The sequence below is a fragment of the Hydra vulgaris genome, chromosome 12, assembly GCF_038396675.1.
Source record: "Hydra vulgaris chromosome 12, alternate assembly HydraT2T_AEP".
Lineage (NCBI taxonomy): Eukaryota > Metazoa > Cnidaria > Hydrozoa > Anthoathecata > Hydridae > Hydra > Hydra vulgaris.
This window is the reverse complement of record NC_088931.1, coordinates 47,952,476-47,966,055: the sequence shown is the minus strand read 5'-3', so window position 1 is coordinate 47,966,055 and position 13,580 is coordinate 47,952,476. Positions and strand designations below refer to the sequence as shown.

General features: G+C 25.8%; 1 protein-coding gene across 5 annotated transcripts in view; it reads right to left on the bottom strand.

Moving 5' to 3' along the window:
- Positions 1–6,465: 6,465 nt before the first annotated feature.
- The window catches only part of LOC100213148 (intermembrane lipid transfer protein VPS13A), a 234,420-nt gene continuing 227,305 nt past the window's right edge, over positions 6,466–13,580 (bottom strand). For 4 of the 5 annotated variants that reach the window (XM_065813519.1, XM_065813515.1, XM_065813518.1 and 1 more), the window contains 10 exons: positions 13,428–13,513; positions 13,076–13,153; positions 12,962–13,007; positions 10,243–10,366; positions 10,083–10,152; positions 9,935–9,985; positions 9,475–9,566; positions 9,254–9,374; positions 6,736–6,813; positions 6,466–6,665 (listed from right to left, as the gene is read on the bottom strand). In XM_065813519.1, the coding sequence (XP_065669591.1) occupies positions 6,621–6,665; positions 6,736–6,813; positions 9,254–9,374; positions 9,475–9,566; positions 9,935–9,985; positions 10,083–10,152; positions 10,243–10,366; positions 12,962–13,007; positions 13,076–13,153; positions 13,428–13,513 (791 nt within the window). In that variant the 3' untranslated portion in view covers positions 6,466–6,620. The remainder of the gene's footprint in view (positions 6,666–6,735; positions 6,814–9,253; positions 9,375–9,474; positions 9,567–9,934; positions 9,986–10,082; positions 10,153–10,242; positions 10,367–12,961; positions 13,008–13,075; positions 13,154–13,427; positions 13,514–13,580) is intronic. The other variant, XM_065813517.1, reaches the window with a different exon arrangement.

Below are 13,580 nucleotides of genomic sequence, written 5' to 3'. Positions count from 1 at the left end.
AGCAGCATTGGCTCACAGATCTGCCGCATATTCAGATGTGGCTAGCAGATTTGGGTTAATGAACAACTTGAAAATATTGACTCGTATGGAAGTGATAAAACATTGTGATACTTTAGCAGCACATTACTACAATGACATTGAAATCAGGAAATAATTCAATACGCAGTCACACAAATGAGTTCAGATGATGCAAAAACAAGCAAGGAGTTGTTGATGTATCGCTTTTCGCTCAATGATGGTTTGGTAGAAACTTTTCCGAGTGTTGCAGTATCTTTTAGAATTTACCTTAGCCTAAAGTTGGAAGTTTTTCAGGAAAAAGAAGTTTCTCGCAGTTAAAGCGTATAAAAAAATGAATTCTGTACTAGAATTAATCAAGAGCAGCTTTCTTTGATGTGAATTAAAAGTAACTCTCATTTGATGACATTATTGAACAACTTGCCAGACAAAAATTCAAAAAATGTCAGTTTAATTTTTAAATACATGACTGAAATATTAAATGCTACATGCCTATCATTTTTTCTTGTTTCAAAATGGCTTATCCGCCCCTGACCAAATTTGTTTCATAACTTTTTTTAAATAAACAAGTGATACACATAAATATTACACTTGAAATACTCAAAATGTTAATTCCACTTCCTTTTTCAATACTATCAAATTTAGCTAGCGCTCTATTATAACATCAATATATTTCTCACTGAAACCAATTAATACCATTTATAAAAAAAAAGATTTTATCTAAATACCCTTTTATTACCATCCTTCTTTCTTCTTCTCAATCGAAACCTTTCCTCTTGATCGAAACCGAATTAAGAAATTTTTATTTAAGTATATAGCTAATGAACTCTAATTTCATCTTTTCTTATTATTGCTTTTTTATATTACTGTATTAATAAAAGTATTATAATTTTTTTTTTATACTATCATTTTTTTAACTTTATTACTATTTTTATTACTTATTATTATCACTAATTTAACTTCTATTTTAAATTCTCTCTATGCTTTATTAGCTATTTTTTTTGTTTTTGTTGTTTGTTTTTTTTGTGTCACTTCATAGACTAGTTTTTAACTAAACGAATGATACCTAACCTTATTCAAATATTTTATGGTATTTTTCATATTGTATAATACTTCCCCCTTACTATAATTAATTAAAAATGAGCAAAAAAAAAAGGTTTTTACCATTCTACGTTATTATGCCCCTCCCCAACCCCCTCATTAGTTATTCTACAATAGCGTGTTAAAAGATTAAAATTTTTTGCGGAAGGTGAAATAATATTGCAATTTTGTTGCATCATAATTTTTTTTTTTGTGTTTTTATTATTATTATTATTATTTTATAAACTGATCTTTTATTATTATTTTTAGTTAATGGTTGTATTCAATTATTTAATTAAAAAAAAAAAAAGCAAATATTTTTTCAACACAAAAAATATATATTTTTAGTACTTTAGTTGTTTTTATTTTGTTTATTATATAGATTGTGAAGAATATTAAAATATTAGAATGTTAGAAATTTAAAATATTAGAATATTAAAATATCAGAATATTGTATTTTTATTGCGATGTAAATTGGAATTGGACTTCATGATAAGATCCTGTGATCTGGAAGTCCTGCCGGCAATATATTTAATGTAAATTTAGCTCGAACAAAAACTCTGTACTCATACTCTGGCAAATACACGATCGTAACTAGAATAATATTTTTTCAAAAATGAAGAAAGACAATAAGGCGGCTATTATGATTTCTTAAAAAAAAATTATATCGATAAGCTCAAAATGTCTTTTGGTCTAATGCTTATCTGTATCGTTCAATGACATAAGGTTTTATAGCTTTGCGTTATTTTTCATCTTTTTTGATATGAGGAAAATAGGGAGAATTCATTAGCACAATTTTCAGTTTTTAACACACTTCAGTTTATTGCCTTTTTTATTTTTTCTGCTTCTTATATTGTTTTTAATATCTTTATTCGTATGAAGTTTTTTTTTTGTAAATTGTCTGTCTTTCAAATTATAATTTTTCAAAAACAAATAACGCTTATAAAGGAATGAGTAAATAAAATGTTATGAAAAAATCTCCACGCTCAGAGACATGGAATGTTACTTAAATTTATGACTTATATTAAAAACAAATAGCATCATTGAATAAAACATTTTTAAACTTAAAGTTATGAAACAATGATCCAAATAGGATTTAAAGAACCTAAAGTATAAACAAAATGACTATACAAATAAGCCTAAACAAATACAAACTTGCTAAAATTATATGGGTTATAAAATATCTAGAAATCTCAAAAAAAATTCTCAAAAATTTATTTTTTTTGAGATTTCGTAACTCTTCCTGATGATCCAGCAATGATGAAACTTAAAGTTGAAGAAAAAAGTTAGATAAGTGTTTTTTACTAATTTATATATATATATATATATATATATATATATATATATATATATATATATATATATATATATATATATATATACATATATATATATATATATATATATATATATATATATATATATATATATATATATATATATATATATATATATATATATATATATATATATATATATATATATATATATATATATATATATTTGGTAGATTAGGGTATTATGAGCACCTTAAGCAAAAATTGGAATAATTTCAAAAATAATTAGGCTGGATCCAAAATTTTTGCGAATAAAAAATATTTAGGGATCCCTTCTCATGATCCACTTAGATATTTGGGCACCCGAAATTTTTTCTTAAAAACACAGAGGTTTTAAAAAAGTCACAAAAATGCTCATATTACCCAGACCACTTGGTAATATGAGCACTTTAAATTAGCTCACAAAAAACATTAATTTTGTAAAAAAAATACCAACTTGACAATTAGAACTAATTTTTGGAATATAATGATTTGTTATTAACAAAACTTATTATTAAAAGATCAAAATTTAAGCCACTTTTTGTTGAATAAATACTACTATGTTTTCCGCAAGAAAAAAAAAATTAGTTCGTAATTTTTTCAATTTTATCAACTCAAACCTTTGAACGATAAAAATTCAATTTTTTTGAATTTAAATTACAAAAAAATATTTAGTATTGTTAAAATATTAAAAAGTTTTACTATATTTTATTTTTATTCAAAAAAACCAATTAAAACCACTGCATTTTTAGGACTTTAAACTAGGTAATTTCAATGAAAATCACTGGGTAATTTGAGCATGCTCATATTACACAAAAATGGCATCTTTAAATAAAGTCAAAACTAAATAGTTCTATGCATTGTTTTTTAAGCCAAAAAGGATTGGATATTTAGCTAACATATTTTTTTTTATGAAAAAATTAATTTCATTATTTTAGCACCAAAATTTCGTGCCACAGACTTATTCATTCGTGATGATATTATTTTAAAAAAGCAAAAAATTTAAAAGCGTTTTAATTAGATGATACCCGCTAATTACTTCATATAGATTTACGCTAATTGCACTGATTCCTGTAATCACCACATAAAGTCGATTCAAAAAATACATAACAACTTTAACTTCACTGCTTACATCTAAGAAATCTTCAAGTATGCTCATATTACCAAGGTGCTCATATTACCCTAATCTACCCTATATATATATATATATATATACATATATATATATATATATATATATATATATATATATATATATATATATATATATATATATATATATATATATATATATATATATATATATATATATATATATATATATATATATATATATATATATATATATATATATATATATATATATATATATAATCAATCAATCATTTATAATAAAAAAAATATTTTTATAAATCTAGAACTATAATATCTAGAATTATAATGGCTGATTAGGTTTTTGAAATATTTAGAAAACCTCCTTATTAATTTCTACAATTTTTTTAATGGTTGAAAGGAAATTTATCTCTAAATACAGTAAAGGTTTTAGAAAACATTATCTTTGAGCTGATTACAATACTTTTTCAATTTAGTGCATAAGCTAAATTTAAAAAGTATTGTAATTTTTTTTTATTATTATTATTTTTATTTATTTTAGGTGCATTAAAAGTCCTTACGGTCTTGTCGCAGAGCACCGCGGAAGATCATTTGAAAAGAAATTCACACTTCCTTCCTTATCGTTGTTATAAAATTTGCCCAGAGGTGGTGTTGAACCACGAGTCTCAAGCTTCTGAGGCAAGCGCGCTAACCACTGTGTCACGGCTATTTGTAAATACTTACCTCGCATAAACTTTGGACAATAGGGTCAATTGTGCACATAGAGAATTGCAGTTAGTATTATTAGGGACAATTGGGTCGATTTTGATGTTTCACATCAAAATCGACCCAAAATGATTGGTCTGCTGCAATTTTGCTTTTTTTACGAAGCTTACGTTTCATGTTTGCGCAAAATATTTCAATTGGACAAAGTTGTGGAAAATTTGCTTAAGAAAATCCAGCAGGATTTATGTATTTCAGGACAAAATTATGTTCTACAATTATGCTATACAATTAAGCTTTTTGATTAATGGCAAGATGCAAGATCAGGTCAAAAAATGGTTAAATCATCATGCTTTTGAATCATAGGCAAAAGTCGTCTTATTAAACATTTTTTCACGTAAACATTAGAGTTCATGTTTCCATTCATGAAAAAATGGGTGAGTTTCGAAACCACACGAACAAATGACTTGCCAAACTAAATCTTTTTCGGCAAAGTTTTAATTTTTTGGCAAAACTCTAGGCTTCGTTTTTTTTGATATTGTATAAATTGCTAGCTTAGGAGCGTCAAGCAGTCGAGTTTGCAGTAGTTTTCATTATGCATTATAATGCACTTTTGATTTCCTTGAAAATTTCCTAATAGCAGTTTCTTTGACTTTCGCTGGGATCTTCCAGATAATTTCTGCTTTTTGTATGTCTTGTAGCCGTATCTCTTTTGATTTCTTGGATTGTCGACTCAGGAACACCCTCTTTTTTTTGATATCCCAAACGTAGTACTCTGGATTTGTATCGATTTAACTCGTAATTTTTTAAATTTGACGGTCTTTTTTCTGCGTTTCTTGACTTACTTTCCAATCTGCGACATTCACTCCACTATTTGATGATACAACTGATGGTTTTCCTTTTAACTTTATACTTTTTTGCAAACGAATTAATTGAAATGTTTACCACTAATTAGTTTGTGATAAACACCAAAAATAAACACTTAGTCGTATTAGTTAAAGAACAATTAGAAATAAGAATTATCGAATTGTATAATGAAGTTAATGTAAAGTACATAAATTGGTTAATTTTATTTAAAAAAAAAAACAAATTCTATAACTTTTTGGCTAGTATTAAGTTGAGTCAATCACTTTTATTTAACAACATAAAAATTATATAGTCGTACAATATATAATTAATAGCCAACCCCTAATGAAGGGTTGCTTTAAAATTATTTTTTTTAATTATTCATATTAGCTTAATCAAATGATCTTAATATATATTTTTTTTAAATCAAAAAATATATTAAGACCATTAATTATTTATAATACATTTACATATGGAGTTGCCAGTACAGAAAAGATTTTTGGCTTATCTGGATATTATCTTTACTTATGTTTAAATAAAAATAAACGAAGTTTACGTTTAAGTAAAAACCAGGTCAATATTTTATTTGCGAAGAATAACATAAAGATGTTTATACAAAAAACAGTTGTTTGCTTTTTAATAATAACGTCGACGCCTAAAGACGATAAAGAAAAATCAATTTGAAAAAAAAAATAGAGTTGAAACTAAAAATAATAATAACTGTTGAATTTACAGACTCGCATGCTTTGGTGTTAAGTTTCATCAATGAGGTCTGTTTACATTAAGCAAATATAAAAATTTTGAAGTAATAGTTTCTTTTAGGAAATTCGCGAAAATATTTGTCTTTATATTTCTTAAGTTTAAAAAAATGAAAACCTTATAATACTTAAAATGTATGAAGAAGGACGCCGTTTTAGTACCAGTGGGATTAAGACAAAAAGAAAGTCAGTTCACGACCAGCAATTTCTACAAGCACCTACAAATAATCGTCAACTGGCTTCAAAACTAAACCGTCGAGGGGCTTCTTTATCTGAAATAAAACTCGATTCTTCGGACTCAGGACAGCCACGAAAGAAATCATCGATATACTTTCCGATAAACAAAGAAGACTTTATAGATGAAGCATGTATTGATTACAGGGAAAGTTTTCGTATAACTTTACAAGAAATTTACGCAGAGCAAGATAAAGAAAAAGAAGTAAAACGACATAAACAACAAAAACATCAAACGAAGTTGAGAGAAAACAATCAAAATACTTTTTTTTCGTTGTTTAAATATATGGCAAATGAACACGATAGTCTTTTGCAGATTATCGTTCTTACACCATTAATATTGACTTCAATTTATATAATTTTTATAGAAAAAGGTTCTCTTATCAAGTGAAATGAAAGCGGGTGTTGATATAATTTATTTTTTAAAAACTGTAAAACATTGTCTTTATAAATGCCAATTATAACACAAATATATACGTGAATGTTATAATTCTACAATCTGCGCGCGTTTGTATTATTTTAACTTGTTTTCTTTTTTAATGATGCATATTTCGTGTCATGCTGTTGCGGTAGTATAATACGTCATTTTTTCCACTAAAATCTGAAAAATATAAATAAAACTGTCAAAAAAACGCAAGTAAATATTTTTAAAGCAATTTAACTATACTCACTTTAGCTATCACAGGTGTTTTACAAGAAATGTGTTCAATTTCCTGAACAATTTCGGATTCCATTTCAACTGAATTTAACTAAAGTAATAGTAATAATTTGATAAAATAACATCACTCACAATTTTTTCGTGTAAAATAACATCACTCACAATTTTTTCGTGTAAAATAACATCACTCACAAATTTTTCGTGTTTATGTAAAAATAATGTAACAAATATATGCAAACTCAGTGTTAAGATAATTTTAATAAAATTATAAGTGTTTAAGGATTTATGTTTCCAAAAAATTAAAGATTACTTATGCTTGCACTACATTCAAGTATTTTAATATTCTGTAAAGTTAAACTAACACGAACTTTTCCAAAATTTATTTTTAACAATATTTCCTCAGAGGTTTTATATATTCTTGTATGATTTTGTTATAACAATTCTTATTATACTTTCTCGTAAAAATAAATTATTATACAACTTAAAAAGAAGTAAACTTTCCAAGACTTTTAAAAATTATATTATTATAAAATTAAAATTATATTATCTCACCCACACACGTTATGCAATATTTCTTCTTAATCGTTAATGTCTGCAATATTTATTGTATACAATATTTCTTTACGTATAATAATTAATATGCAATATTTCTTTATGTTTATACATAAAGAAACTTTTTTTAAAATTAGTTATGTATGCAATATTTCTTTTTAATCGTTTATGATAATGACTTAAAAATGTTGCAATTTTTATTTGAAAGTTTATTGCGACCATAACTTTTACCAAACGATGACGTAGCAAACAAAAACAGGGTGTATCGGATAATTTCAATGTTTTATGAGTTTATTTAGTATAAAAAACAGTCACAACATCGTAAAAAGACCTAGACTAAAACGATAGTTAAAAGACCTAGACTAAAAACAAATGCCTTGCCATATTTAAAAAAGACTAAAAAGTACTGGAATTTATTGACTACTATTCTCATCGTTAATAACGTGACTTATAAATGTTAAATTTCACCATGGGGTTAAAGTCTGGATATGCCAAATGCCCTTGCTTTTATTGTATGTTTGCTGCCAAGCAGAGTCAGCTGGATTTTAATTCCACTTATATATGGTATGGTTGATTTTGATGTTCTTTTGGTACCTATTGAAAAGATTGCATTCGCTGGCCTACATATAAAGCTAGGTCTTTTTCAGTATGTTAAAGCATTGGACAAAGTAAGCGATGGTTTAAATTTATACTAATTAAAGAAATAGAAATTAGAATTCTTATAAAATATGATTTTTTTTAATAATAGTTTTTCTGGCAGGATGCATCGGGTAGAACTTCTGAACTGATGCTAAAGAGTGTCGATTTAAGTAAACAAATCAAATTGCATACTTTTTAGTTTTATTTTCTTAAATTATTTGAACTACTTTAAAGCTTTAAAAAAACTTATTAAAGTTGACTTCTTTTGATGATTAATAGTTTCGAAGTTTAAAAGTATTTGTTGCTCAATTATTAATCTTTGTTGCACAATTATCAACATTTGTTGTACAATTATCAACCTTAGTTTCACATTAACCCATTCTGGAAAATAATGAGCTCGACTAATGCTGAAACTGCGGGCACTTGTTAAAATTAATATTAAATAATATATTAATATATAAGATAATTAATTTGGATTTTGGATTAACGTTCCATTTCGTAAAGTTTGATTTTTAAAAAAATTCTTCTTAGCAAAACATAGCAAAATTTAATTAATGGATAAGGTCTAACGAATAAATTTGAACTAAATAATTAAGTATTTGTATCCAAGAATAAATACTTTTTACAAAAACTTTCAAGGCCAAAACATTCAAGCACAGCTAAAACCAAGAATTAACAGTACTACTTAGATGCGTATATGTTACTGATCGTGTATCTTTACAAAAAGGTAAATAAATGTCTCAGTTTATCTCAGATCACTGTAAGATATACGGTATATTTAAATTAATTATAACATTAATTTAAATATCGTTAAACCAAATGAAATTATCAATCAAAAAATCAGAATAGAGAATGCAGTTTATCGATAATAAAGTTGTAATTACAGATGAAAAATGCATTATTTTTGACCCACTATAATTTTATTTAACTGTTTTTATGTTTCGATTTTATTGTCAACCAACTAGTTGGTTGAAAATACAATTAAAATATAAAAAAAGATAACAGTAAAACACAGAGATGTTGAGATGATAATGATTATCATCTCAACATGTTGAAAAACAAGCTGGCATTTTAATGTAAAAAATAAAATGGAAAACCTGCTTGTGAAAATCAAATTTTTAATTTTTTATAATTTTAGAACTCGACTCTTATATTTAAAATTAATTTTTAAAAAGAAACAATTTTGTAAATAAATATTTTGCCACTTGAAATATTTAAATATAAAAATGGATTTCTTAAAATAAAAATTTTTCCGAAACGCCTTTATTCTTTTACTTTTTAATTATTAATGCTAAAGGACTAGACAAAAAAAAAACGAATTTAACAATAAATAAGACTACCTTTGATAATAAAAAAACAGTTGATTCTTTTTGTTCAACGCTTCCAATGACTTTGTATTTTAAAATAAAGGAAATGTCCCAATCATCAAAAAAATTCTTTTGATTAGCATAAATCAAATCTCTATTAAAAAAAAATTATTTTTTAATAGCTTTTAATTTTAATCAAACGATGTTCATAAATAATAGAATCTTACTCCGTTCATCAATAATAGAAATCTTACTCCGTTGTGAAAAAAACAAAACGCAGTGGTTCGTCAGAAATGACAACATAATCTTTATAACTGAAATCAATTTTCTTTTTAATGCTCAACGACTATAAAACAATAAAGAAATAATAAATATTCTTTCTACTTATGAAAAATGAATTGTGTTGTGGCATGCCACAACACAAACTATACGCCACCGTTTGCATTTTCATATTAATTAATAATAGTGGCACACACAGTAGTTACGTTGCTATAATTGTGCCACACATTGCAATTAATGTATGTAGCCTGGATTTTTATTATTGCATGTGCGTACCATTTTTAATTTAGGCTATCGTTATTATTATAAATTTTGGTACATTCAATTATAAATTGTAGTTTATGGATACGAAAGCGTGCAATTACTAAAAACCTTTTTTTATTAGTTATTTAATAGAAACAAAACAAACATTAAAATAATTTTTAAATATACTACCTTTAGCAGTCCATACCCATAAGAGTGTTCGTTTGAATAAATTACAACAGGCTATTTGAACAATAAAAACGAAATTTAATAAAAGCAGATTTAAAAAAGAAATAATCAAGATTTTCATGTAAAGCAAAATTACTTTCGATAAACATACCTGATTTGGCATGGTTACTCTAGGCAAACGAACTCGACAAACAACATCTTTTCCGACCTGCTCGGAAAACCTTTGATAATTCAAATAAAAAAATTTGTTCTTATAATAGCTAAAACTATATAAAAGGATACACCAAACATAAAATACTTTTAAACAATACCTTTTTATACCATCAAGACTGCTCGTGACGAGATCAACAACGCCACTGGCAGGCTTTACTAACAGCCCAATAATACCTTTACCAACCCCTTTAAAGAAGCCATTAATACCACTTGCACGTGCACCTTTAAACAATGTAAGAATTAATTTAAAAGAAAAAAATTCTGTAAGTTTTCTTAATGTGATAAATTTGTTTTACTATTTTTACGATGATAAAAAATATTTTCACATGATAGTCATAACAAGCAAGTATTGTTGTCATAACAACAAGCTAGTATAAAATGTTTCTTTAAACTTTAATTTGTTTTATTATTTTAACACTTTCTTAAAAACTTTTAAATCATAAAACTTAGTTTCAAAATCATAAAAAGTTAATATTTTTTCAAAATTTATTTTGCCTATAATATTGGGTCGGCTAAAATGTACTCAATAAACTTTACGTCAGTTCATCTTTATAATGTCTTTATAACAGTTTTTTATATACGTTTTTATATATGTATTTTATTTTACGTCTAACGAAGGTCTGAGCTAATCATACTGAAATATCGTATGAATAAATAAAAAATTAGTTAGTATTAAGCTGTGTTTTATGTTGTTATATGCTAAATAAATTATCAAGTAAAACAGGAAATGAAACAATACACGTGTTAAAATTACATATACAGTATTGGCCATTAATAACAATCATTAACTACAATATTTCAGCAATATAACAATTAAATTAACTGGAAAAATTATTGGTAGTATAACAAAATGTAAAATCATAGTAATGAATGAAGAAAACATCTTAATGAGAGAAACTGCATAACATTTTAGCACAACACATGCCACTTTTAGCAGAATAGTCGGCTGATATTAAAGAAACAATACAAATCAAAACTTTCCATGTCCTGGAAGACTCAGCATTTAAAAAAAAAAAAATGAACGTTTGCTTATTCGCATAGTGAAAAAAAAAACAAAAGTAAAACAATTACATGTGGCGAGCTGCTTGCGAAAAACCACGTCTATTGATAAAACATCAGAAAACAAGAAAAAACTGGTTTAGCTCATAAAATTTGGTCTATGAGCATGTGACACAACATTCTTTTCAGAGATGAAACAAACGTTTAGGCTGATTTAAGAAAAATCAAGTAATGCTGAGAAAGCCACTTGAAAAAATTGACCCAAATTGTTCTACGTATAGAACAAAATATACCATGGTAGTGGTAGTATAGGCATCTGGGCCTGCATGAACTATGAAGGTGTCAATTGTTTCAAAATATTTGATGGAAGGCTCGATTCTCAAAGATATTTAGACATATTGGATAACTATTTAATTATAAGGATTTTCCCAAAAGACATTGGAATCTTCCAACAAGGTAATGCTTCATATTGCTAAGATTTGCAAGCAATTGTTTGAAAAAAACAAGATCAAAACTATTTCTTGGCTTGCCAATAGTTCAGATCTCAATTACATAGAGAATTTGTGGTCTGGGTTAAATCACAATCTTGGTAAAATTGAAATAAAAGATCTGGACCAGCTAAAAAAACTAGTAACAAAATTACTGAATAGTGTTCCAAAAGAGATTACTCAAAATTTAGTAAACTCCATGCCGAAACATATGAATGAATGCTTAAAAGCAAAAGGATTGTCAACAAAATATTAATTCTTTTTTTATGTTTTGTGAATATTTTTTTATTAAGGTTTGTTAATTTTATTTTTGTGGTTTGTTTATTTTGGCCATAACTTTTATTTGATACAAATGAACTCTTATTTTAATTTCAATATTTTATTTTTTAATTTTTTATTATTTTATAATAAATTTATATTGCGATTGTTTGATTTATTTCAATAAAAAATTTAAGAATAAATCACTTAATGTTTATAAAATATTTAATTTCAAACTTATATTCATACTAAAATAACATGATGGATTGTTATTAATGACCAGTACTGTACATAGATATGTAAAAATCGTAAATGTATAAAAACTAATAGCAAGGGAAAAAATATAAGTTGCAAGTCAAAGATCATAAACAGAAAGGTCAAAGCTAAAAGTCAGAAAAAGCTTGTAAAAAGTTAAAAAAATACATGAAATTTTTGGTGATTAATAAGATAATAGTTTAGAACTTTTTGTTGTACAATTATCAAACATTATTACGCAATTATCAGTATTTATATATTCAGCCTTTGTTGCACAATTATCAATATTTGATGCATATCAATCCATTTAGGAAAACAATGAGTTTTTTATAAATATTCCTAGAAAATTCTGGAAGCTATCATAGAATTTATCATAATTTATCATAGAGAAGTTATCATAATTTGAGTATATATAGGGTGTATCAGGTTAATTCAAATTTTTGCATTGCAACTTCTGTATGTTGTAAAAATGAACGATGTTAAAGATTGTGTATATCATTACCTGTTTAATAAGCTTCAGTAAGGCCACTCACAAAAATACATAAATAACACACAAAATGTATAAACAATCTTTTTTCAAAAAAACGCTCATTATTTTTTAACCTACTTAGCAATATAATTAAAAAATACAACAACGTGCGAATACTAGTTTGAAAATTTCGTTTTAATGACTTCATTAAAACACCTTTAATGAGTACACACATTTATGTGTACTTAGATTTAATGTATAGCTGAATACCTTAAAGCTTCTTATATAGAATAAAAACACCTTCTAACCCTGATTTCACTTACTATAAACAAGCTAATCACTACTAACCTTGAACTGGTTTTGTAACTAGACCAGAAACGCCAAACAAAATGCCCTAAATATAGCATAATAACATAAAACTAAAAGTAAGTGCTATAAAGTTCATAATGAAAGTATCCTTACAAATAAAAACTGCTTTCCGCCAATAATTAATTCTTGTCCAACACAACTTCGGTTAACTTGCATTCTTGCTTTTCTTTTCTAGTAAGTAAAAACGTAAATAAAAATGTGCAAAGTAAGTTTTTTAATTAAAACCTTTTTTTTATTTCATAAAAATGCGTAAAAACAGAAAAAGTTATATGATGCCTTGAGAAAAATAATCCTCATAAAAAGGATATTTCAAGTATTGAATTTGTTGCAAACTCGTCTATTGCTATACAATACTTTATGTTAAAATAACTAAAATAATAAGTAAATGTAACATTTATTACTTTCGTATTATATAAAACAACTAGTAGACCTTTAACAAACAAACCTTTTTATACTCTGAATCAAAAGACATTGCTGCGACTACCTGCCCAAATTGCTCAGTTATCAAAGAAGCAGCCGCAATTGTGCCACCTGTTTAATAAGCAAAAATGAAAAAAAAGTTTTAAATACTATAAAGTCTAACTTTAAAAATTGTAAT